We start from the raw sequence: 25,957 nt of genomic DNA on the forward strand, positions 1-25,957 counted from the left end.
AGACAGCCAGTATCCCAGACCTAGGGGGTGTGCAGACTTACCGGGCCAAGTTATCATGTTTCTGGTTGGGTGAAGCCATTGTCTCCCCTCCCTGGGCCTGTCTGCTTCTCTGATAAACCACAGTGGAGCAGGGGCCTCAATGGAGGAGAAAGAGGCAGTGTCGAAGGGGTGCCCAGCTTCCACTGCGGTGGGAGAGGGCTGAGGGTCAGTGGGGCTTAGCCAGACTCTCCCACCAGTGGAAGAAGATTTCCCAGCAGCCCAGGAGCTACAGGTCCTGTGTCCAGGGTTGGTGTTAGAGGAGGAATCAGAGGCTTATGACATCTAGCAAGGACTCTGAGGCCATGCCAAGAAAGGCTAAGGTGTCCATTTGCCCCCCACTGGCTTTCTCTAGCTCCATCCCAGCCTTGTGTAAGATAGGGAGGTAGCTGGTGTGGTCCCTGGGTTCCTTCTGCTCCAGCCTGATGCTGGGAGCCCTCCAGGTATCTCTCCAACCTCCACCCAGGCCTCATCTCCCTTTGCAAGGCCGAGGAAGGAAGGGTTTGCCCTGTTGAGGGAGTCCTGAGGGCCCCAGGCCACTGAGGACACCGAGGCCTGAAGCATAGTGCTGGAGCTTGTCCTTAAGCAGGGCCCCAGCATCTAGAGCTTCTCCATCCAACTGGGGAGGCATCTTCCTACTTAACAACAGGGACGTTTCTTACCCTCTTCAAAGTTTCTTCTTGGTGCCCTTAGCTGAAGAGGTCCTGGTGTTTAGAGGGGGAGCAACTTGCTAAGTGACCCCAGGAAGCTGGAATAAAACAACCCCCGGAGGCCCAGACTGGGCTTACCCTTGAGGCTTGAGCTGGGCTGGGCAAAGGCTGGGCTTGGCACCACCTAGGTCCTTGTGAAGCCTGGGGGTAGGGGTGCAGCACACAGGTCTGCAGACCACTGTGCCCACCCTTTATCCTGTCTCAGGCTGTGCCAGGGACTTATGAACCCTGATCCAGAGAAGCATGTCCTTTCCAGCAAAACCCTGGGAGGGGAGCATGGGAAACTGAGAAAGCTGGCTGTGACCTCAAACACCAACTTGACAGCTCCATGAAGCCCAGAAAGAGCTGGGCCCGTCCAGCTATTACACTTCCTGGCCATTCCAGAATGACTCATCCAGCCTGCCCCCTGCACCTCCCCACACCTCCCTGCATCCTTTGCAAACTGCAACCCCCACCCACCCACTCCCGCCATCCCCAGCCCTGCCTTTGCTGGGTATCCAGGAGGTCAGGTTGAAATGCAGTAACTCATAATACTCGAGAGAATTCTATGTGCTAGGTGATTTATGTACACTTTTTCTGTCCCAACCCTAAAAAAATAGATGTTGCATTAAATATCTTAGCAGATGAGAAACCTAGCTTCAGAGAAATTAAGTCACTTTCTGTAGATTACAGACAGTAAGCGGTGGAGCAGAGAGTTACATCCCATGACATCGGGTGCCTCTGGAGTTAGCCTGCTCTCCATCAAGAGAAGAGAGGGTAAAGGAAGAGGGCAAGTTAGTGCTAAATATCTGCCCAAATCTGATCTACCTTACCTACCAAGGTCAATGCTACATCTGCTCCCTCCTCCAGAGAGCCTTTCTTGACTTCCCCGGACCACAAGGACAATTTTCATTCTCCCCCTTATTCTAGTTCCAGGAACAATGACTGTGCACAAAGTCTCTCTTTGTTATCTAATTGCATGCGTTCGTGCATGCGTGTGTGTGTGTGTGTGTGTGTGAGAGAGAGAGAGAGAGAGAGAGAGAGACAGAGACAGAGACAGAGAGACAGAGAGAGGCACTAGGGGGCCAGGCAGCGCATTCCAGTCTCTGTGCTGCACTGCACACAGTGTGCTCCCCTGTGGTGACTCCCAGTCTCCCCTTCACTCTCAGCACCAGGCAGTGCTAGGTTTGGCTTTCCAAGGACCCCGGGGTCCTAACCACCTTGCACAGACTTTTCTGAGGGCTGGATACAGTTGCCAACAGGTGGACCCAGGTTGAGGACTTTCCTGCCTCCCTTCCCTGAGGTCAGGGTCGGCACCTGTGGGCCCGTTACCTTGGACTGTCCGCAGGGCTTGAGGCAGGGGCTACAGCAGAGGCGGTGGCAGCATGGGCAGTGGCTGCGGTCAAGGGTGGCGAGGCCGCACTGGGAGGGGCAGCAGCAGGCAGCTGGGCAGAAGCGGGCAGCAGCGGGGTGGTGGCCTGGCTGGTGCACACTGGAGCATGCTCAATAGGGGTGCTGATGAGGCGGGACCGAAAAAGACAACAGGTCAAGGGGATCCTCTGTATGGGGATGGTGGCTGCAGCAGAGGCAGGCTGGGTGGAAATCACCATCCATTCTGTAAAACGAGCATGATCTTCCGGTAGGCGTGTTTCCAGCCTCAGGGAAAGAGCCTCCCAGGACCCCAAGAGGGAAGGGCTCAGAGCACTTGGAGGGCCACAAGAACATCAAAAATATTCTCAAGCCTGGTGAGTTTCCACACACACCACCATTTTTGTGGACTTCCTAATTTTGCTTTCTCTGTGTATATTATAAAAACACAGTGTGGTGGAAAAGTAGATCGAAGTATCAACCAAATTTCCTCCCCCAATCTGTTTTGCTTTTTCTTTTGCCCTTCCCCATTTAGTTAGAAGCATGCATTGCATTTGAGAAGGAATGATACAAGGCACAAAACAGAGGTAAGATATTTGCACATCAAGGGCGTAGGCTGTGGAGGACCCAGGGCACTGAAAGCATTTGGAAGAGGGATGAAAGCTACCTGCCAGGAAGATCAAGGTCATCTGAACCAGAAGGGAGGCAATGTGGAACGAGGGATTCAAGAATAGAGGTAGCTGTGCCCCTGTTCTGGATAAATCCTGGGGAAGTAGCAGGACCCCAGGGGCCCTCATGCCCATGGTGAAGGGGCAGGCCGACCCAAGACAGGCCAAAGATCCCCAGGCCATCATTGAGGGCTTCCCATACCCCAGGGTGACATGGACATGGTCCTGAGTACCTGCACATCCTAGAAGCCTTGTAACTGGGAACAAGAGAGGTCACAGCTCTTCCAGTGTAGACCAGCGTATCCTCACGGGTTGGGAATATCCCAGCAGATGGCAGCACAGGCAGACCACGACCAAGGACCAAATGCCCACGTGCCCAACCCCCCCCCACCCCCACCCCTTGACATCCTGTAAACTCTTCATCCCCAGAAACACTCCAGGAAAAAAGAGCATCAGAGCCTGGGGTGATGGGATTAGATTTCTGCCATCTGCAAAGCAAGGCAGAGACTAAAATTTAAATTATAGGCAAGCAAAGAAATGCACATTCTTTGCTCATTGGACTAAGATTTGTACTTGCTACAACAGCGGCAGGATATGCAGCGCCTGCGAGTGGAAATGACCTTGCCCGTCCTCTGTAATTCATTTATTGAACTCATACTACGTGCCAGGTATATGTCTTTAATTCCTCACAACAACCCTCTGATTATCGACTCTGCTTAATAGACGAGAGAATGGAGACTGAGAGAAATCAATCGCTCAACCTCCTGGAACTTATTGGCAGTGACAGAAGGATCTGAGTGAGGTGCCTTTGGATTTGAAGCCTTACCGGGTACTTCAAGTGGCCCCTGATGGAGGAAGAAAGACATTTCTTCTTGTGACTAGTCAAGTAGAATCTTTCCCCAACAAAACACACTCTTATTTGACAAGAATTCAAATACTAATCTTCCCTCTGTGAGTGTTTACTGTATGCCAGGCCTTGTGCCAAACAACTGTACAAGCATCACTCCATTTGATCCTTTCAACCTCCCTGAGAATTTGGTATCATGATCCTCATTTTACCGATGAAGAACCTGAGGTCTAGAGAGATTGAATCTCTGCTGAACATCACACAGCTGCCAAGGGGCAGAGAAGGGTGTGAGCCCTAATCACTACAAGGCTACTCAGTCTTCAGTATGAAGATGAATCACTTGGGAATCTTGTTAAAATGCAGCTTCTAGTTCAGTAGGTCTGGGGCAGGCTGGGAGTCTACATGTCTAACAAGTTCCCAGGTGATGCTGCTGCTGCTGGTCTGCAGACCACACTTTGAGTAGCAAGGTGCTGCGGAGGTCTGTCCCAGGTAGCCATGCAAGTGGGCCATGAGCGGTTTACCAAAGCATTGCCGAAGTTCTCTCTTCCATCCAGCGAGGCACGCGGGCAGAGAAGGGAATGAAACAGTGTGAAAGGGTTGGGGAAGAGAACCAGAGGCACGGCGAGGCTTTAGGTTGACTGTCCCATGAAAGGGAGTGCCATTCTTCTCCATTGACTGTGTGGGAAGCATTCAGGGTAGACAGAGCATTGGCCATGTCCTGTCCAGCCCTTTCACAGCTCGGTGGTTCTGACAGAAAGCCTCAGGAAGCCCAGCTCTCGGGCCTGCGGCAATGCCATGAGACCACTCACCCACCCTCCATGAAAGAAGCTGATTTCCGGAAGCCATTGCCTGGGAAGGCTCCGGCCGACACAGGACACCTGGTCTCCTTTGTTGGTTCTCCCTGATCCTGTTGCATGCTTCTAGTGGGCTTCTGGGAACTGAGGACACCACTCAGGACAAGAGTGATGAAAATATCTGGGCTAGAGACAATAAATACTCTGCAGGACAAATAGAAAGTCGGCTTTGCCTGTCTCTTTTGCTCCAATTCTCTGTCAGATCAGCTTACCTGGTGCTCTCCCCAGGCATAGCTCCAAATGAACACTGAATTCTGAGTTGGGCCGGGGGAGGATGTGGGCCCTAGGAAAATTCATGATCTAGCATCCTATTTAGGGCCACTGTTGACAGACACAAAGCAGCCAGGGCCTAGGGGAAGTAGGAATGGCACTGAGGGAATCCTGAGGATCTTGGGTTCTTGTCCAGGTCAGCTCTGGCCTGAAGTTCCACAGGCCCCCCAAAACCCCAAGGAGAGTAGGGAACTTACTTGGCCCTGGCTGTGGTCCCAAAGAGAGTGCCCATGAGATCACTGCAGCCTGGTCTAGGATTCGACAGCTGCTTCCTGACTCGATCATAATCCACTTTAAATATCAAAGCAAAACCAAAGCAAACAACACGTACTCAAATGCTCACAGCTGCATGGGAAGTATATGGCCAGAGGGAAAACACAGCCTGGCTACAGACCCCCATCAGCCCACATCTTCCCTCAACCTGGTCGGCATCAAGGAGAGCGTGCCAACCCCGTGCCCCTGCTCTGTTGTGATGGCTCTTGATGGAGAGAATGGCAGGACTTGGTTGATGTTCTTATGGATGGTGACAATATGTATGGCAAGGATGAGGATGGTCTTGGTGATGGTGCCAGGTCTTGGGTTTTACAGTCATGGGCTCTGGTTGGAACTGTGGGTGATGGTGGAGGTGTGATTGATCGTGCTGGGGGGTGGTTGCCATCATTTAGGTGAGGATGCTATTTGTATTAGTTAAGAAAATGGGATATGAACACCTCTGGTGATTGCATGATGGGCAGAACACCAGTCAGGGGGCTGGTCTTGAAATGACTCATGCTGCCACCTACCTAGCTGGCATTCCATCTTGCAACCTAATGGCTAGGGCTCAGGGAAGCCCTGCCCCTATCACTCTGCAGTGAGGCCACTGCACCGCACAACTCCAGGGGCTCTGTTGTCATTGGAGTCTATGCTAACGACACCCCTTGAGAACAGTGTATGGCGATCCCCACAGACTGTAGTGTGAATGGGGCCTTACAGCCTTTGCTAGTTCCACGTTGCCTTCAGAATACAAAGTCCCCGAGGCTGGCATCCCAGCTCTGGACCACAAACCATAACATCCTCTGCATTCCTTCCATTCCAGCCAAAATGATTAACTTGGGGTTCTGGGACACCCCTTCTTCTCCTCAGCACCCTTCCGCTCTGCTTAGAGCACCTGTCCAGCCTTCTCTACCTGCCCTTGTCCTAATCCTAACTGCTCATGAAGCTCAAACACGCAAATGCCTTCTTCCAGGAAGCTTTCTCTGACCCTCCACTTGGCCGGAGGGTGGGGGGTGCTCCTTATCTCTGGACCTCACATGACCAACCTTGCATCATGATTAGCCACTGCCCACTTTGGTCCTTTCTGATTCCTTTGGCACCCACAGCAGTCAGGCATGGTGCCTTGACTAATGCCCACGGACGTTGAATGCCAGATGAGGAAATCTCTCCTATTTACTCTAGAGGGCTTTACGTAGACCCCTGGCCTGGGGCCACCTAATGTGCTTGTGCAGGGGCCTGGGGTCATTGGGAAGACACCAGGCAGGCTAGAAAACAAATAAGGACCTTCTAGGGCTTCAAGAGGGCTCCAATGGGCAGGGGCTGAAGACAGGGGTCTGTGAGGCTACCAGCTCTGACTAGTTGGCCCAGGTCCTCCACCAGCCTCAGGATACCCACTGCCTGGGATTTCTCTCTGTCTAGCAGCCCATGGCCACACAACCTACCCTTGGGCCTTAGAAGTCCTTAGTAAAAGGTCAGCTAATATGGGTGTGCTACAGGATGCCTAGATGTAAGCAGGAGTCCACAACAACCCTCCCCTGTTGATCCCCCAGCCAGCCTGCCCTGCCTGGTCCTGGCCTTGGCCCTGGACTCAGACTGCTAGAGGCAGGAAGAGATGGGAGCCCAAAGTGAAACAGGCTGGTGGGGGATTTGGGGGAGCATCTCAGTGTGGTTGACAGGATAGAGCTCTCTCCCTGGTCATCTCTTCCAGGTGGGATTGCCAAGTCCCTAGAGGCAGAAAGAAAGCCTGTGCCCAGGAGGTGGGAGACGGAGCAGGTCTCTGGCCCAGTCTAGCAATGGGGGGTGGGGTGGGGGTGGGCGTGGTTTGAGGAATCCTGAGGGATGGACCTTGGCATCTGCCTTTATTTACTAAGTGCTGCTGGTCTCACACTTTCAGCCTGTGGTTCCCTCAATCAGGGGATAGGCCGATGGGTAGACAGGTGGGGCGGGGGGGACATGAGCCTGTCAGCTGGGCCCTTCCTGAATGGTCAGGACTAGAATAAGGCCACAGGTGGCTGGGGCTGACAGCAAGACCATGACAGGTCTTCCACACGCACCTGCCACCTGGGCAAGGCTCTGCCAAACACATCTTCCACCTCCTCTCCTCTCAGCCATGGCCTTGGCCCACCGAGGACTCCCAGCAATCCCCTTGTGAACTGCTCTTTAGTCCAGGCAAGTCCCTTTTCTCACTTCCTGGACCAGGGCTGAGCATGACAGCACCTTCCTGGGAGAGGGGCTTGCAGCATGCTAGGGATGGGGATGATTTCTGATCAGTAGGGAGGGCTGGCTCATCCTGCTGGTTGTGGCTGGGTGTGGCGGGGGGGAGGCAGGGGGCATTCCAGAACGCCCCCACTCCTATTGCCCTGTGGGAAGCTATGGACTCCCACCCACCATTCGGCCCACCTGAGCTCCACAGCCTGGGTGGGGCCCTCGAGTCAGGAGATGCACAGCAGGCAGAACTGTGCCGGGGTTCCAGCCCCAGTGGGCACTGCCCCTGCCCCTACCCCTGCCCCTTTCCTGGTGGTGCCTGTCCTCTCCCCATCTTGGAATGCCCCTCTCGAGTGGTACGCACACAGGCACAGCATGACGGGGGCTGGTTTGGTTCATTTTCAATCCTCTTTATTTCAGAACAAGCATGCTTATATGTACAGGAGAGAGAACTAGGGATCCAGCGCATACAGCACAGAGAGGAGAGCACACGCCCAATCTCACCACGGCCAGGAGGGGCCTCTGCCTCATCTACCCTGGGGTTTCTACTTACTCTGCACAGAGCCTTGCTCCAGGCTGCCCAGGTTCCAGAGGGCAGCGAGGGAGCGAGTGGGGCCAGGGGTTGGCCTCTTCCCGGGACCCTGATCTATAGGTGGCTTGTTCCAGGACAGCACTAGGCCAGGCTGCCTCTCCTAGCAGCTGAGGGAGGTGGGAAATCAACCAGTGGCATGTTCTGTTTCCCTTGGTTCTGGGGTGTGATGCCAGCAAACCCTGCCACGTCCTCTCTGATCTATGGCTAAGGCCCTGGGCAGGGGAGCAGAGGCTGGGGCCACGTGGGGTTGGGGAGGGTTGCACTCGGCGGGTGGCCAGGAGGGGGTGCAGTGCTGTGTGGGGCTGGGCCTCGGCCATCAGCTCTGGGGGAGCAGAGAGCAGAACTGCCACAGTTGGCTGTCAAAGGTGCCCCCCAGCACCCCTATACATTCTCAAGCATCACCATGGGGCTCACATGCCAGATCTGTGGGGGGGGGGGGGTGGAAGGTGGGGGTCCAGCCTGAGAGGAGTGGGGGGATTCCAGATAGCCTCTTAGCTTTTAACATTAAGGATTTGGGCCGAAAGGCCATGGTGCCAGTTGCGCAATTTGGCAAAACGTGGGCTGTTACGTTCCGTTTCAAACCTTTCCCTGTGGCACAGAGAGAGAGAGAGAGAGACAGAGACAGAGACAGAAAGAAGAGAGGAGGAGAGAAAGGGGTTAGGGGATGTGTCCCATTCCCCTGTCTGACAGCTCGGGCAGGGGGCACGGGGCGGGCAGGAATTTGGTTTGGAGAGGCTTTGCCACCCATGGAGTACTTTCCAGATAGTCAGGACTGGTTTGGGGCAAGACCAGAGTCCTAAGGGCCAGGACTGAGGGACTGAAGTCCCTGAGCTAAGTGAGTAGGAAGCCATAGAGAAGGGGCCTAGCTAGTGGGCCTGAGGGCAGGCTGGGCAAAGGTGGGGGGTGGTCACTGGTTCTCCCTGGCCCGTGTGGTTAGGGCTGGGCAGGGCTGCTTTGGCTATAGGCTCTCAGGACTGAACCAAATAGGCAGGTGGGCCTAGCATGGTCTCTGTCCCCAAGCTGGGCATCAAGAAAGAGGAACGCCTGTTCCCATGATGAGGTTTGGTGAGCAGACCGTTCACCTCCCTATGCTTCCCTGGCCTTTACCAAGCCTTCTCTGTCCCCAGAGAGAGGCCTTCAGATACCACCAATTGCCCCCATCTGCCCAGGCCTGAGCACGGCCAGACAGGCACATGTGTGCACACACATACTCATGAGACCACTGGCACACAGACAGAGGACCAGGACTTGCCAACACTTCCCATCAGTAGGGCCTCTGGGGCCCACCCCACAGTCTGCTAAGTCGAGGGCATAGGACGAAACAGGCAAAGAGCAGCCAGAAACATAGGAATGGAGGAGAGGGCGTGCCTGGGCCAGGCCAGTGCCACAGACGCCAGAATCCTACATCTTCCAGGCCGGAGGGGCCGCTAACATCCTCCAGACCAGAGGTGCAAATTGGTGGCTCAGGGGCCGCATCTAGCCACAAACGCAGTGGTTAGCCCAGATAGTATTTAAAACTCCTTTTAAAAATTAATTGCTACATCCAGACCATGGAATACCACTCAGTAATAAAAAGAAATGAATGAACTATGGTACACGTGACAGCTTGGATGAATCCCCAGGGAACTGGCCTGACTGAAGAAAGCCAATCCCACAAGGTCACAGGCTGTACAATTCCATATATATAACATTCTTGAAATGATAAAACTATAGAAATGGAGGACAGATAACAGATTAGTGGTCGCCACAGGTTAAGGAGAGGGTGCCCACGGTAGGGAGGTGGGTGTCGCTGTAAATGGGCAAAAGGGGGAGATCCTTGGGGTGATGGAAATAGTCTGTGTTTGGCTATACCAGTGTCAACAGCCTGGTTGTGATATTTTACTATAGTTTTGCAAAATGTTACCATTGGGGGATAAAGGGAACGTAGGATCTCTCTATATCATTTCTCACAACTACGTGCCCAAATCTGCAATTATCTAAAAATAAGTAGCTCAAGAAGTGAATTGCCAGCATATAAAAGCCAGGAAGACCCGCTTTAGGTCTCTAAAAACAGAGATGGGGCAATGCTGGTCTTACGTTTCCCCAGTAGCTCTGCATCCCCACATACACACCTTGCCTCCTTCCCACGTCTACGTTACGAGGTAGACTCCCTCGCTACACCTCAAGTCCTGATATTGTGTCTCTGTAGAAGATTCTGTTAGACAAAACGGGTCCACTGCCAACATAGTTGAAAACCACTGTTCGGGACCAAACTTTCCTGACACCAAAGAAGAAACCAAGACCCAGAGACATCATGTGAATGGCCTCAAACCGCACAGAAACTCAGCCGCAGAACTATGATCCACCTGCCGGGCATCTCCTGCTGCCTGCCTCTCTGAGGCTGGGGAGGGAGGGAGGGAAGGAAGAGAGCAGAAGCGGGGGCCCTGCCGATAGCACTACGCGTGGCAACAATCGACCATCCCATAGAGACCACCCAGGACACGGGTGTGACCAGGTTGCCCAGCCAGGCCCACAGCCTTTGTCATCAGTGCTCAGTGACGGGCTCAGAGACAGTCCTGGAGAGTCAGTGGACCCTAGTGAGCCTGCTCTGCTTGCAGCTGTTTGTAAATTCACAGCCTGCCAAAGAGAGGAGCCGGGAGAGGAAGGAAGAGATGGGGCAGAGAGGGAAGGGAGCTGGCAGAACAGAATGGACGAGAAGAACTGGGACACCCCACAAGGGCTTCTCAGGGACACCCCAGGGGGGTGCTGGGTTCTCCAGGTGTGGTTTTCAAACTTGCTAGGCAGGACACCCGGAATGAAAAATCCACAAAACTCAGGTAACTTTTGTTATCCTCACGAAGGTTCCATTGGAGGGAGGGCTCTGAGCTGTGCTGGCACCAGGAGACTCAGCCACAGGAGCTGGGACTGAGCTGGCTGTGCACAGGGAGGAAAGAGGACACTGAGGTGCCCAGGGAGGCCACAGGGACTACAGGGAGGAGCCAGTGAGCAGTGAGTCCCTGAGCTCCGTAGGCAGTAGGGGAGGGAGAAGAAAATGAACCACAGAAGGGTACACGATGGAGAAGGGACTTGGGAAGTTTTTACGCTGTTGGTGGAGGAGTGTGCAAGACAACCCTCGCCTTCAGCTCCTCTGGGAACCTGTCGCTCAAATCAACTGTGTTCCTTGACATCTGGGGTCTCAGAGAGGCACAGAGTTCTTTGCACAGGTGCACACTGGGTAAATGCAGAAACTGCTCTTACAGGCAGTTGAGCTACAAGGTGGGGGCCAGAGGATGTCTGGGTTTCACACCGGATTCCTCTGGGATGGTTACACCCAAGCAGCGGGAACCCCATGCCTCAAAGATTCAAGCCCTGCTTAGGACAAAGCGAGGCTTGCCCCCACTCCCATCCTCATCAGGGCTGCCCAACGTGGAGCCGAACTTCTGAGCCATCCGACCCCTGGAGTGCCTTCCCCAAGTCAGGGGGAAGCTTCTGTGACCTCTCTGAGATTAGAGGCTCGGCTTTTGGATGAAGGCACTGTTCGCGCTACTTCAGATGGAGGCCAGGAACCACAGTATTACCTGCACCTGTGCAGGAGCCGGCAGGGGGCTGCAGTCTAAGCCTGCCTGAAGAGTTTGCTGACGTGCTGGTGTCTTTCCTGAGAGGGGAGCCAAGTCCACAGCAGGTGCCTGGGCTATTTAGGGACCTGGCCTGCCTCACCTGTAAGGATAGGGTCCTTGGAGATTAGGCTCTGCCTTGGGCTGGCCAGCACGTGGGCACTGGAACCTCAGAGAGAAGCTACCTGCTACCAGGTACTGGAGACACCCTGAGTGTCAGGAGCCAGGACCCCAAGAAGAGGGCAGGGCTCTGAGCTGCTCTGGGACTCTACAGGGTTCAGGGTTGGGGGCGGGGAGGCCTGGGAGGTGGAGCAGAGACAGGTGAGGGGAGAGTTTGCAGGGTCCTCGGCCACACAGACTGCCACCTGCCCCCGAGGCCACCAGTGCCGCCGCCTGGTACAGAACACCTGACACCATGGCATTCCCGCCTATCTCCCCACCACACGGCGACAGGAAGAAGAAAGCACCTTTGCACACGTACAAGCCTGTACAGGCTATCTGTCACCTTGGACAGGTTGCCAGGCCCCAGGGTTGGCAAACTCAGGTTCTGTGGGAGTCAGCTACATGGCAGCGGTGTGCAGTGAAGCCCACCCTGGGGAGGCAGCCTTCCTAAGAGACCCTAAGATTCCTTCCTGTCAGTGCTGCTAAATTGGGAGAAAGAGGAGGCCAGCTGCCCTCAGCCAACAAGATGGGTCAGCAGGGTCTCGGAGTGCAGCTTCTGACTTGGCAGTGGGGAAGGCTGGGATTGGGGCTTAGCCCCCTGGGGAGCAAGGACCCTGACCAGCTTGGACCCAGGGTGAGAACAAGCATGATCCCTTCTTCTCAGTGGGCCACTTGGGCAGACCGGGGCCCTTGCTGTGACCAGTGGCCACAGTCACTACTTCAGACTTTAATCACAAGCAGAATTGAACCACTGTGCCCACTACAAGCCTCACTCTCAGGTCCTCAGGCTGCTTGGAATTCAAATGAAAATGTCCACCCCCTCCTATGGCCGTGAGGGGAATGGGCTTTTGGGGGAAGGCTTTGAGGACAACTTTCCAGAAATTATAGTCAGGAAAAGGGAGAGGAGCAGAAGGCTTATGCCTTTCCAGTCCTGGGTTGTTGGGTGTCCCCAAAGCCTTCACTGCAGGGCCAGAGATCCCAGGGCAGACGGCTGACAGTGATTCAGCCTGTGGGAGGAGGGGGAGCTGCTTTGAGCTGGGGGGTAGAATTGGGGGGGTAGAATTGAGGGAGAAAGCAGGATGGAGCCTCTTGTTGGGCCCTCTTTCCAGATTTCCCTACAGAAACACCTGCAGTAGCTGAGGGAGAGGCTCTAAAACCTGCAGCAGAGTTCTCAAGACCCCAAGGTCCTGTGCCTTCTGCTGGGGGCTGAGCCATGCTCGTGTGTGGGTTAGGCCATGGGGGGGAAGACGAGCCTGCCCTCATATCCACAGGACTGGGCAGAACAGTACCGAGGAGATGCTTCTAAAAGGAGGGAATGGCCCATGAGGACTGGAGACTGCCTTTAATACTGTCTTTTGTGTTCTCACTCAATAACTTTGCAGAGCCTGAAAATACTCCAGGGGAAACACAAAAGACAGAAGTCCCACCTTCTAAATGGTGTCTGGTTAATGAGGTGTGAGCTCAGAGTGGTTGGTCACCAGAAGTGCTCCAGAGGAGACGGTCAGGGCCTGAAAGGCAGGGCTCTGTCTCATGGGAAGGAGAGAAAACACCCTGCTGGCTTCCTGATGGAAGGAACCTAGGGATGCTTAAGCTGTTTGCTGGGGGTGAGGGGTGGGGGGCTGTAAGACCCCTCTATCAGTGAGCTGCATTGCTCCCTGGGTGTATATGGGTGGCTTCAAGGAGGAAGGTGGAAAAAACAGAAACAGCACGCGGGAGCCACAGAGCACAGGAGCAGGACCGCTGAGGGCTCAGTCACACTTAAAATAGCTAGATACTAACTTTTGAGCTAAATCACACATCATCTCAGTTCAGGCTCTGTGTAGACACGTTGCAGGCATTGGAGGGTTAAGAACCGTTACTGGAACTGCATGCCATCATTAGCAGGCCTGGGGGACCACACTTTAGGCTGGGGTGCCCCAGCCAAAAAGTGGAAGCAGCTTAGATTGGCAAAAATATAGGTTCAAAAATGAAATCTACATCAACTCTGAGCTGACCCCAGAGCTCCACTCTCCACACGATCCTGTGATCACTACATGCTGATTAGCAAGTATAGAAAGCTTGGCCCCAGGTAAAAGAGCACCTCTGAGCCCCAGTCCCGTGCGGAGAGGCTGCCCAAGGACGCGCTGGCCCAAAGCAGACTCTCCCAAGAAGAGCATGCACGACATTTGCCGCCGGAAGTGGAAACACAATCCTCAAGGGCTCCATGCCTCACCATGGAAGGCCCCAGCAGGTTCCAGTGGGTTCCAGGGCAGCGTGCCCCCCTCATGCCCAGGCTCATGAGCACCTGGCAGGATGCAGGTGGTAGGTTAGCAGTTGTGGTCCCAGGCCTGCCACTGGTGGGAGACCAGACCCTGAGACACTTCGCCTTGCAGAAGCCTCTTCTCACGCCCAGGCTTGTCCTTCCTAGCAGAGCTATTGTGCTTTGAGCGATTTATGGAACTACTACATTAGCATAGGTCTGGACAGGTGGATCCCGAGGTCAGATGCCCATGCCCAGCACAGCCCTCCCCGTGCCTGCTTTCCAGTGCCTAGCCTCCAGACTCACAGGGGACAGACCCTGAGATGAGTGGGGCAGGCAAGGCAGCCGGCCCGGTGCCCTCACAGGGAGAGATGCCCTCATTCTCAACAGCCCAGCAAAGGCCAAAGCAGCCCTGCCTCTGCCCAGGGACAGAGCCAGGAGAGCCCAGAATCCTTACTCCTGCAGCCTGGGCCCAGGGGTTAGAGACAGCTCCAGGCACCTACCTCAGTGACCTGGGACGAAGGCCCCAAGCCAGCATCTGCTGGGGCCCTTTAGGGGCCAGGAGCTTCCAAATACATGAACTTGAGAGGTTCCTTCCATGATTCATGTGACCTAGGGGCTGCCTGGGGAGGGATTGGGTTAGGAGGGACAAGGCCACTGAGCCTGAGTCCAGGCACTTACCTTGACCTTCGCAAAGCTTCTTCGTCAGGATCTTGCACTGTGGGTAGAAAATTGCTGATCAGGAGGAATCATAGGAAACATAGGAAGAAAACCCTCCAGAGCTATGGACGTTGAGTCCCCTCCAATAAGGGAACAATTTACTGCCCCCAGCCTGAAAATGGTAGCAGGGAAATGCTGTGTGCTGGGCAGAGGGCAAGGGGGAGAGGGAGACACAGAGGAAAGGGTACAGTTGGGAGGGAGACCTCTGAGGTCCTCTTATCCCAGCTCTGGGCCATCATTTTGCCCACAAGCCACCTGGCACACGTGTGGCCTAATGTTGGAGTCAGGGAGCTGGGCAGAAGGCCAGTGTCACTCAGTAACCTGCCCCGAGGGGCCCAGAGGGGCTCAGCACATCACTAGCTCTCTGTGGAAAGCAGCTCATCTTCAAGGGTCAGGGGGCTTGACTCCCTGGCTTCTGTGGGCCTTAGGACTGTGGGACAGGGCCCTCAGGGTCCCTCAGCATCTCTCGTGCTCCAACCCCAGCCTCACTTACTGTATTCCGTCCCTGTCATCTGGGCCAGGATGCGGAAGGAGCGAGACTGCAGGTTGGAGGAGCGGCGGGCCCACTCATCAGCCTCATCTTCTGGCTTGTTCTGGTTCTTAATCACCGCCTGGTACACGGGAGAGGCGCTGTCCACCGTAAGGTCTTTAATAGGAAGGCTCCTGCAAGGCAGAAAGAGGCCATGAGTGAGGGCTAGGCTGGAACCCTGCTCCTGTCCTCCCACTACCCCCATGGCTCATCTGCTCGCACCCCCACACCCAGCACACCGGTTGGTGGCCCCTACTTGCCTCAACCCCCCTCCCCCATGCCCTTTACCCACTGCCATCTGAAAGCCTGAGACAAGGGCTTGGCCTGGGTCCTCAGTGCTCAGGGTGGCCAAAGCGAGACGGTGATTCCTCTGAGATCCCTCTTGGCAAACCTCTGCCCCACCCCGGGCTAACCCCAGGCACAGGCCTGAAGACCCATCCACATCCCAGGCCCCACCCCCTTGGGATCTCCTTTAAGGAAAGAGGAGGCAGAATAGGTCTTTTGAAATAATTTCAACCTCCCTGAACAGCTCCTGAGTTTGGGGCAGGGTGACAACAGACCATTCGGGGGACTCAGGTTTCTTCAGGGTCAGTTCCTTGTCCTCCTCATACCTTTGGACCCCAACAGCGAGCCCCCAATGCCAAGCCTGCCCTAAAAGTGGACTGGGGACTTCTGCTCAGCAAAAACGGGCAGGCTTGGTGGAGAGGTGGTGTGAGAAACAAGGCAACCAGGCTTGTGTGGTCTGGAACTGCCCGCAGACGGGGGAGGCAGGGTGGTTCTGGCCTGGGGTCCTGGGGGAAGATCTAAAGGAAGGATCACTCTTCCTCTGCTCCAGGGCAGTGCAGCCTTTGGAGGGGAACCTGGTGACCTTCCTTCAGACTCCCAGTGTCTTGCACACAGCAGGTGCTCAAAACTTACTTAAATGAATGAATCCTACAGCAGAGCCACAAGAGACCACAGAATCTCTTGGGTCTAGTGCCTCCTAGCCTTAACCAGACTGCAAGGCAGGTTGTGGGGTACCCACTCACCCTGGCCGGCAAGAGCTGGAGGGTTCTGGACCCTCCAACCTACCCTCCGAGGGAGGGTCCAACGTACCCTCCCAGGAATCAGGGTGGACTTGGGACGAGTTCTCAGCCAGCACAGCCTGGCTCTCTACCCTATGGACCAGTGGCTCAGCACTCTCCTCTTACAGATGCTGAGACTGAGGTCCAGAGCGGCTGACCGGCTAGCTCCAGGTGTAGGGGCCTTGCTGAGTCAGAACTCAAGCTTCCTGGGTCCCCACCCACTGTCCTTTCCATCAAACTGCAGTGATGTGGGCTCAGAAAGGCCACTTCTGCCCACTTCCCTTGTGCACCCCAGATGCTCCATGCCTGGAAACATGGCCCAGCTCAGACGCTTACTCTGTCCACTGCCTCTGCCTGCCTTCCAGAGGGCCAGCTGGCTAGGAGAGGGACCTCTCCAGTGCCCATGTCTTCTAGCCTCTCTGCAAGTAGCTAAATGCAAGCATTGGCCTGCTTTCCTAGGCTTGGTCCCCAGTGTCTGGCTCAGAGAATGCTCTGAGAGCAGAGAGGAGGAAGGTGATGAAAGGTGGCCAAGACTGGGGCAGAGCCCCCACCCCAACTGCCCTGAAGGCTCTGCCTTGCCCTGGAGAGCTACAGGTACTGGCAGCCTGGGATCAGATGGGGAAGACCAGCGGATCCCTCTGGGGTCCAGCAGGGAGGATCCTGGAGCTGCCCACAGAGCAGAGAAGAGAGTGGGGTCTCACTGGGAGAAGCCATTTCTGGCATAAGGAGGAGTCCCAAGGGCTCCCAAAGCAGAGGCAGGATCCGCTACCTCTGGGTGAGAGGTGCAGTAGGAACGCACAACCAGGACTCCTTGGTCTGCCGGAAGGGAAGGAGGAAGTGTGGATTGTGCCATGGGAGACAGAAAGTATAGACCCAAGCCCAGGTCCTGCCCTTGAGCCTCGCTACACAGCTTTGTGGTCCAGAAAGCAGACGGAAGGTGTTTGCTGCCATTTCTCCAGAACGTGCCCTGGAGGTGCTCCCCTGTTCCTTCCACAGCTCCAAGGGCTCGAGAAAGCTCCCAGTAGTGAGTCCTCTGGGACTCACATTATTGGCACCATTTCCCACAATGCTGTGCAAAGACCAGGGACTTGTGTTGCTGCCACGACAGATACCGGGGGTCAGATGAAGGAATTCCCATTCCTTTTGAGACTCCGGGCCTCAGGAAGAATATGTATAAGCCCTACAGTCCTGGGACCCTGGGTCTGGGGTTACTCTGGAGCCACTCCCAGTATGGTCTTCTTGCCACCAAAAACATTCCGCGGTCACCACAACATTCAGGTCACCTCTGGACACTTAATTCCACTGTACACTGCTCCCCGAAACTGACTCATCTTTCACCTCCCACGGGTGGTACTGGCAGGTGCTGACTCCTCCAGATCCACCTCCCGTGAGGGTCCTAGGAAATGGCTTCCAAGGGCCCCCTCATTGCCCTCTTCCCTGAATAATGGTCCAGTGTGCATTCAGACATTCAGGTCTATGCTGTCCCAGTGCAGACAGGAAAGGCTACCGGGAGCCCCCACAAAGCACAGCACAGAGATACGCTTCCAGCCTTGGGTGCAAGGGAGGCGGGGTGATGTCATCACTCTGATTTCTGTGTCCATAGTGACATTAGTTGAGGCCAAGCCCCAAAGCACTTGCCTGCATAGGCTGCTGAGCATGTCGTTTGGCTGTGAGGTGGGTGTGAGGAAGAACATGGACAGAACCACTGTCCTCAGGCATATCCCACCAAACCCACACACCATCCCTCAACCAGACAGACGACGACGACGACGGAACAGACACTGTGGGTCTACTTACGCCAGCGGCGATGCCCTGCCAAGCAGAAGAAAGCCCAGCAGTGAGTGTATGTCCATCAGGGGATGGCAGAGGGGCGGCGCACACGCAAGGGAGCAGGGTTAGGGTCAGAAATGAGTTACGGGAGTGGGGCGGATAAAGGAGGAAGAGAAAGAGACAAAAAGAAAACTGTCAGTGAGGAAGGAATCGTGGGCATTAACAGCAGAAATGGAGCACCTTATGGCACAGAGGGCTAGCTCTTACCCACCGGTACCATGGTAGCATCAGCCTGGCAGGACCAAGTTAGAAGGAAGGGGAAAGCATGTTGCTTCCCAGGCACACAAGGGAAGGGAAAGGGAGGGAGGGAAGGGGAGAGGAGGAAGGTAGGGAGGTACTCTGAGAAGCCTGGATTAGATCAATGGTGCATCACGTTAAAATAAATCATGGGTGCCCTAGTGGTAAAACCAAATGAGAGCAGTCTTTTTCCCAAGGTGCAGAAAATATAAACTTAGCGAAGAGCAGTTCTTCCATTATTTTCCACCGAACTTCCCTTTGGTGACGTTTGCGACGTTACCGCTTTTAAGAGCACAGCAAGGACACACATGGCAAACAAATGTTAACAGGAAATCCCTGTTAACTTTTTGGCTTAGTCGAGCAGCCTTGTTTTCCTGGGTACATATGAGCTAATGGTTGTGTTTTTAAACTTGCGTGGTCATAGTTTCTGCTTTGAATGGTGGGATTAAATAAATCAGCACTGTCCAGAGTTGTGCAAAAGAGCGATAGCTCTGAGCCTGGCTGGTTTCAGACTCATGGCTCCAGGGCAAGGAACCTCTGCCCCCTGGTGGTGGCCCAAAGGAAGCACTGTGTCCCTAAGAGGAGAGGAGGGGAAGTCCACACAACACTCCATCCCTTTGGCCCCTGGAGCCTGCCCTTATAATGTGTACGTACGTCATGACCGCAAGGGCTGGATTCTGCCAAGGTCAAACACTATAGGAGTTATCTGGGACTTTTAAACCACTTTACCCCTCTGACAACATCTGTTTTTCCTAGCTTCAGAAAAAAAGTACAACCATCGTTTTAAGATTTCTTGCCTTGAGGTCTGTGAGTTCAAGCTCCACGTCGGGCCCTGTGCTGACAGCTCAGAGCCTGGAGCCTGCTTCAGATTCTGTGTCTCCCTCTCTCTCTCTGCCCCTCTCCTGCTCGTACTCTGTCTCTCTCACTCTCAAAAATAAATAAATGTTTATTTTTTTAATTAAAAATTTTAATTAAAAAAAAGGTTAAAAATTTTTAATTAAAAAAAGAAAAGATTTCTTGCCTTGAGTTGGTTGAGATCCTGACTTGGGGATAAGATGTTGCCCAAAGAGATAATGAGTCAATTCTGAAAGTCAACAGCAATGATATTCTCAAATAGAAAACAGTGTGCATGTGTGTGTGTGAGAGAGAGAGAGAGCAGATAGAAAGAAACAGAGACATAGAGGAAGGCAGAGATAAAGAGATAGAGACACACACACAGAAAAAGACAGATACAGGGAGAGAGAGACACTAAAAGAGACAGAGAAAGAAAGGGACTTTCTTATTAATGTTTGCACTATTAGCAGTTTTTTCCACAAATGATTTTCAGCCAACTCTTTCCCTATTCAACACTCAAGTTCCTCAACCATTGCTAACAGGCAAATTCCAGGAAACAAGGATGTCCTAAATCCCATTGCCCTGAGACTGGGCTTCCCTGGAACAAACAGGAGGGCCTGGGTGCTTCCCAGGCTCTGCAGTGGGGCTGACTGCCAACAGCACCTTGGATGGTTGGTCCAGAGGCCCCTTCCCGAACAAGAAACCTGGTCACATATTTGCATTGCTCTCATCATTGGAAGAACGCAGCAACTTCCCCCAAAGAATGGCTTAGTTTGTGAGAAGACTGGTTTATCCAGAATGTGGCCCAGGATTCCAGAAGTCTCTTTCTAAACTGACCCCCTTGTGGAGCCTGGGAAAATGCAGAGGCTTTGAAAAGCACTCGGAGCAACCACCATATTCTTCAATCCTCCACCCTTCTAAAGCTGACTGTGAGACTGATTCTGAAGAGAGAACACCGTGTTCTGGAAGGGCCCTGGCAAAGGCTGGCTCCCTTCGAAAAGCTGTGCCCTGAGAGGCCCAAGGCGAGGGAGGAAAGCTGGTCCCGATGCCTAAAGTCTCTGATGGCGCCCGGCAGCCTGGTACCTTGGCCTCCACTAGTGAGGAGGCCCAGCCAGTGGTGTAGGTGGTGAACGATGAGCAACTGTGGAGGAGGGGAGGCGCTTACCCACTGAAGTCACTGCCCTGGGCCTGGGCCTGTCCAGCAATGGCGTCCATGATGGCATCCTGGGAGTACATGCTGATGGGTGTGTTGTACTGCGCATGGATGATGGTGGCCTTGCCGCCCAGCCCCTTCACCTCGATGGGCTTGTGGGTGGACAGGGCAGAGTCCTTCAAGGCACTGGGGTTGAACCGTTCCTGGTAGTCGGCGCTGGGGGAGGGCAGCAGGGGGAGCAGAGGAAGAAGAGGAAGGGAGGTAGAAGGAGAAAAGGGCAACAGGTGGTGTTACACAGGAGGTCAAGGTGAGGGCTGGTGGTGGAGAGACCTCCCAAGGCCTGATCCCAGATAAGTTACCCAAGCCCCCTGAACTGCAGACAGCTGGGTCTGGTAGGGAAAATCCTCAGGACCCTCCCCAAAGCCCTTTGCAGAAGGTTTTCCTTGCCCATTTTGGCTTTCCCAGTTCCTGGGAGTTCTCAGCTCAGCCTGAGCCACTTCTCAGGGTCAGCAGGGGGCGCCAGGCATTGAAAGCTCTCTCACCACATCAGCAAGGAAGCAGAGACAAAAGGGGTTGGGGGTAGGCGACAGGAGCTGGGCCACGCGTGAAAGGCAGCGGCAGCCCAAGCAGGGTCCAGAATGCCCCAAAGGCGAAAACCAGCCCCACGGGGCACCCATGGGGATTCTGAGTAAGGTTCCTCCACGAAGGGGCTCGTCCTGCTGGCTACCCTCTCGGTTGCCCAGGGCTCTGCTCCTCCAGATGCTTCAGTGCAAGTGCTTCTTCCTTGGAACAGGACTCAGGCTGTTCAGTCCCCCTCTAGTCCAACTAGCTGTGTGGCCGCCAGTCTCTGCCAATCGAGGCTTTTCCCTCCAACAGATGAATGCACTCCTGGGGCAAAGAAGGTCAGGTGCAGCCCTTCTGCGAGTCCCGTCAGGACAGAACTGTCTTCAGGTTCACGTGGAACCCAGCATCAGCTCGGCACACGCTCCACCCCCCGCACCCCGCCCCCCTGAGCCGGCCTGCTGGTCTTAAGCAGCTGCAGCAGGAAATGGGGAACGGAAAGGGCACATCAGACAGAGCCCTAGCACCCCTCCCCGAGGCCTCCACTCCACACTTGTAGCTCCACACACATGCAGGCTCGCTCAGGGTCGCGAATGCACCCCCACTCACACATGCACACGCATGTACCCATGCTGACACAGGCGCACGCTGTCCAGGCTAACTGACACGCGGACGCATGCGAGGACAGGCACACAAGTGCACGCGCATGCTTTCCTTTGATACTAACTTGGCTGGAGAGTTGGCTACCACCTGGGGAGGAGAGAAAGAGCAAAGAAGACAGGGCTATCAGCATAACGTCCCGCCAGGGGCTCTGAGCGCAGGGACCATCCTCAGACCGGCCGTCGTGGGGGCCGCGCCAGCCCTGACTGGCGTTGAGTGAGGAGAGTGCCAAGGAGAGGTGGCAGAGCTCAGAGTCAGGGTCATGGCCTGTGAGTCTGGGTCAGAGGTCCTGATGGCAGTGTTTCCCCCTCAGTAGGTTCACAGCACCTGGAGCTCCGCCAGGGATAAGAGTTTTCTAGTCCATCTTCGTGGATGCTTGCGTAGCATGTATGTGACTCCGCCACATACAGCCCGGCTGGAGAGCCCAAGAGAGGAAGATGGAGAGGGAGACAGGACCAGCTGTGACTGCTCCAGGCAGAGTCAAGGCCGGACGTGCCTCCCAGCCAGACAGCAGCTCTGGACTTGCCCTTGATTAATTGGGGACCAGCTCTGGGAGTTCTGTTCCCTGAGCAGGACTGGCAGTACGGCGGGGTTATCCACACCCCCCCTGCCCCAGGATGTACTCTCCCTCCCAGAGGAGGGGCAGGCAGTCCTGGTCCCTAAAGGCCCTGTGCAAGGTCACCGAGGCAGGATGGAGGAATGCGAAGGCTCAGGAGAAGTACGGGTCCAAGGCTAATTGCAGGTAGGGCCCCAGCCAAGGCAGCTTGGACACAAGATGAACCCCACCCTCACTTTTGTCTAGAGCGAGCCTCCTGGAGCATCATCTCCTTGGGCCAGGCATTGCCTGCATTAGGTTTCCTTAAATGCAAATTCCTTGCAGGGCCGACCCTGACAGCACCAATGGCCCCGTCAGAAGAGAGGAAAGAGTGCAGAGAGGGGTGTACCTGCCCCCAAACACTGCCGCCATCCCAGATCTGGCCACTCCGGGCTCTGGCTGCCAGAACCTGGGCCCCAACTTGCCTGACCCCGGTCATTCCTTGACCACCACTGAGGGGAACCAGGCCAAAGCCAGAGGGCCTCTAGCCCCAGGCCCTACACTGTCTCAGAACTGATAAAATTCCCTCTGTCCTCTAGCTTCAAACAGCGGCGAGAGGAGCTATATTAGGAAAGGTCTTCTATCCCTTCTCCATTTCTGGCCAGTGCCGACAGCTGCAGGGTCAGCTCTTGCCCTGGCCAGCCCAGTGCCCCCTACAGAGGGCAGTGTTGGCCTGGAGGCACAGGGTGGGGGCGGGGGGGGGCAGCACGTGTCAATTAGTCTGGGTGTGCTGCCTCTGCCCTTCCCTGTCCCGGCAACTGGTAGCCGGCACCTTCTTTGGCATTGACTCCCGCCCCCTGCTTCGCTTCCTCCTGAAGATTTGGGGGCTGAGAGGCCTGCAGCAGACAGCTCAGAGAGGAGCCAGCACCCAGGTCTTGGGGAGAATAAATCAAAGATGTAAGACCTGCCCAGGGGCCCTTGCATTTAGTGACTTGCGGGATACTGCCCTTCAAGGCCAGCTCACAGAGGATGAGAAGGCGGGCGGAGTGGGTGGGGTGGTGCTGCAGGGATGCTCCAGCCCAGCCTTTGTTCTCTCCACTCCTCCCAAGAGGATTCAAGCTGCCAAGAAATCACATCACAAGCTGCCCAGAGAGGAGGGGAAGGAGCTTCCTTTTGGAGCCAGGCAGGACAGAGTTCAAATCCTGACCCTGCATCTTCTTAGCACTGTGACTCTGCACTGTTCCCCACCCGCCTCAGCCTCAGTGTCCTCATTCACAAAATCGAGATGGTGGTGCCCACCGTATGGGCGAGCTGTGCGGATTAAACAGAATCCTGAGTGTAAAGCCCTCAGCATGGGTTTGGGGTGCAACGGATGGATGTGAGGATTAGCATTTGCCAACCCTGTCACTTTCGAGCACTCAGACACTCAGCAAAGGTGGTGGCCTCAGCCCATCAGAGGCTGGCTTGGCTAGCCCAGGTCAGAGGCTCCACCCTTCCAGCCAGCACTGCCCAGAGACCACGGCATCAGCCTCTACTGTGGATGAAACGCTGCACTCCTTCCCCTAGTCTGTCTACCTTGGAGAAACTGTTGACCTGCTGTTCAAGTAACAATTTAACCCTTGTCAGGTTCTGCACCAACAGGAAAGCACCACTGGAGCCATGGGAAGCAGGGGTGGGACTGGCCTTTGACTTTCCTGGGCAGGTAGTTAGGTCCCTACCACCAGGAGTCATGCTGACCTGGGTACCAGCCCCATCTGCCACTCATGAGCTGTGTGTGACCTTGAGCAGATTACCCACTCTGGCCTTCTATTTTCCAGCTATAAAATGGGGAGGGGTGCCTGGGTGGCTCAGTCGGTTAAGCGTCTGACTTTGGCTCAGGTCATGATCTCACGGTTCGTGAGTTTGAGCCCCGCGTAGGGCTCTGTGCTGACAGCTCAGAGCCTGGAGCCCGTTTCAGATTCTGTGTCTCGCTCTCTCTCTGCCCCTCCCTTGCTCATGCTCTGTCTCTCTCTGCCTCAAAAATAAATAAAACATTAAAAAAAATTTTAAATGGGGAAAGTGATACCCAACTCTGAATTTGCTGAGAGAGTATGTTACATAAAGCACAAGACTGCCTTAGGGCTCCAAGTCCAGACTGAGGGCTCAGTAAGGGGAGACATTACGGTCACTGACAGTGGGCCTCATGGAGGTCTCAATCTGTCAGAGGCTGACTACCCTGCCAGGAGCCAATCCTAGAGAGGACCAGAGAAAGCTACCAGAAGGACGCCATTTCTACTCTGCCATTCCTTGAGTTTTCTGGCAGAAGCCCCTTGCTGGAAAAAGCCCAGGGGTTTATGGCTTTGCCAGTTTGGTCCAAGGAAGCCTGGATCCAGGTGACCGGCCTGTGAAACATCCAAGGCCAGCTTCACTCAGGATCCCAGGAAGAGCTGAAGGGTATGGGGAAACTGGGAATCGGAGGGGAGCAGTGAACTGGTGGGGCACAGGTACCTTCTGTAGCAAGAACAGTGGGAGGGCATGGGCTTGGGTCAGACTGACTCGGGTTCTAATTCTGACTCACGAGGGCAATAGCTGCGTGACTTCAGGTAGCACACGACAAGTGTTCCAGAACAGAGCTCAGTGCTGCGCATGTGGGGTCTCTTTCCATCCTCCCAGTAACCCTGAGACATGGACAGGCTCATGTCCCTGTACAGAGGAGGAGCCCTGAACCCCTAAGCACTCGGCCCTATCGCCTTGCCTCAGCCTGCTCTACCTCTAGAGCAGGAGAAGACAATTATACCGAACGCACGGGCAAAGTTAGAATGAGATATAACAAGCATGAAGGGCTTAGAAGCTAGGACGTGCTCAGCTTGGGGGCTCCTTCCCCGCAGCCTCTCCGTGATGCCCACCCCGACTGTAGGTTCTTTTAGCTCCTACACTTGCAGAGTCCATCGGCTAGAGCTCAGGGGGTGGAGGGTAGGCTACTATTCTCCTGCACAGCCCCTTTCTCCTCCCGGTCCTGCTTCCTTGCCTTGTTCTATCGAGGGTCAGTCCTACAAGCCTGACACTCATTCCATCGCTGAATCTTCTGCACCCAGCTCAAGTGCTCCCTTCTCCAGGCAGCCTGCCCAGACCACTCCCAGCCTTAAGAAACTTGCCTTCCCACCTCTCTAGTTCTTCCCTGCTCCTGCCTCAGGGCTCCTAGAGGCCACCAGCCTGAGGCTTGCTCCAGAGTTCCTAGAGGGAGCAGACTTCATCCCATCCTGGGAAACAGGCTGGTGTGAACGTTTTGAGAGTCAGTGTCTCACATTCGGGCTTTGCTCAGCCACTTAGAAGCTGGACAGCTGGACTTCGACTTAACCTTCTCTGAGCCTCAGTTCCCCCCTCTGCAGGAGCCAACACATCACGCCAGGCTGTGTAAAGCAATGACACATCCAGCTCATGGCAAATATACCAACAGCATCATTACTTGTATCGCTCTCAGCTTGTGCCGCCTCATGAGCCGATTGAGGCCAGCTCCTCGCTCTGATCGCCCGGCCAGGCCTCTGTGAGCACTGAGGACCCCGGTGGCCCCAGACCACCAGCGGAGAGCTGCGCACCCGTTACCTACCCTCCTGGGAGTCCAGCACCTGAGGCCTTCCCTCGGAGGCTCATCTGATACATCTGAGCCATCTCCCTCAGGGTCTCTGCCGAGTACAGGCCAATGGGGTTGTTATACTGCCTTGGCTGGCTCGAGCCCTGTGGGACTTTCGGGCTGAGTGAGTCCAGGGCTCCCTCCAGGCTGGCCTTGGCCCGTGGGCTGCCCCATGGAGGGCCGGGGTCAGAGGCCTCTGTGTGTGAGGAGAAGACGGAGGTCTGGGAGAAGGAGGAGCTAAAGGTCTGCCTGAGCTCCGGGGTGCCCGGGGTGCCCGGGCTGGCCCTCGCCTCAGGGTTGGGGCTGAGCGCCGCCAGGCTGCCGTTCGTGTCCCGAGCAGGGTCCTGGCACAGGGCAGCGCCATGCAGGGGAGAGAGAAGAGAGCAGTTAGAGGCCACACGTGTCCCAGTGCGTCTGCATGGACCTGAAACAGAGGTGTTAGTGCGAGC

At 55.1% G+C, this 25,957-nt stretch overlaps 1 protein-coding gene across 8 annotated transcripts in view; it reads right to left on the reverse strand.

The window, feature by feature from the left end:
* Window positions 1-25,957, reverse strand: part of LDB3 (LIM domain binding 3) — a 63,507-nt gene that overhangs the window by 24,486 nt on the left and 13,064 nt on the right. Inside the window, exons 5-10 of one of the 8 annotated variants that reach the window (XM_030334787.1) lie at window positions 21,431-21,453; window positions 20,155-20,358; window positions 17,886-17,900; window positions 14,989-15,158; window positions 14,457-14,493; window positions 2,058-2,240 (exon numbers count right to left, since the gene is read on the reverse strand). In XM_030334787.1, coding sequence (XP_030190647.1) covers window positions 2,058-2,240; window positions 14,457-14,493; window positions 14,989-15,158; window positions 17,886-17,900; window positions 20,155-20,358; window positions 21,431-21,453 — 632 coding nt within the window. Of the gene's footprint in view, window positions 1-2,057; window positions 2,241-7,578; window positions 8,370-14,456; window positions 14,494-14,988; window positions 15,159-17,885; window positions 17,901-20,154; window positions 20,359-21,430; window positions 21,454-25,484; window positions 25,853-25,957 lie in introns of those variants that run through there. The other 7 variants (XM_030334788.1, XM_030334790.1, XM_030334793.1 and 4 more) reach the window with 7 other exon arrangements.

This window comes from Lynx canadensis, chromosome D2, assembly GCF_007474595.2.
Source record: "Lynx canadensis isolate LIC74 chromosome D2, mLynCan4.pri.v2, whole genome shotgun sequence".
NCBI lineage: Eukaryota > Metazoa > Chordata > Mammalia > Carnivora > Felidae > Lynx > Lynx canadensis.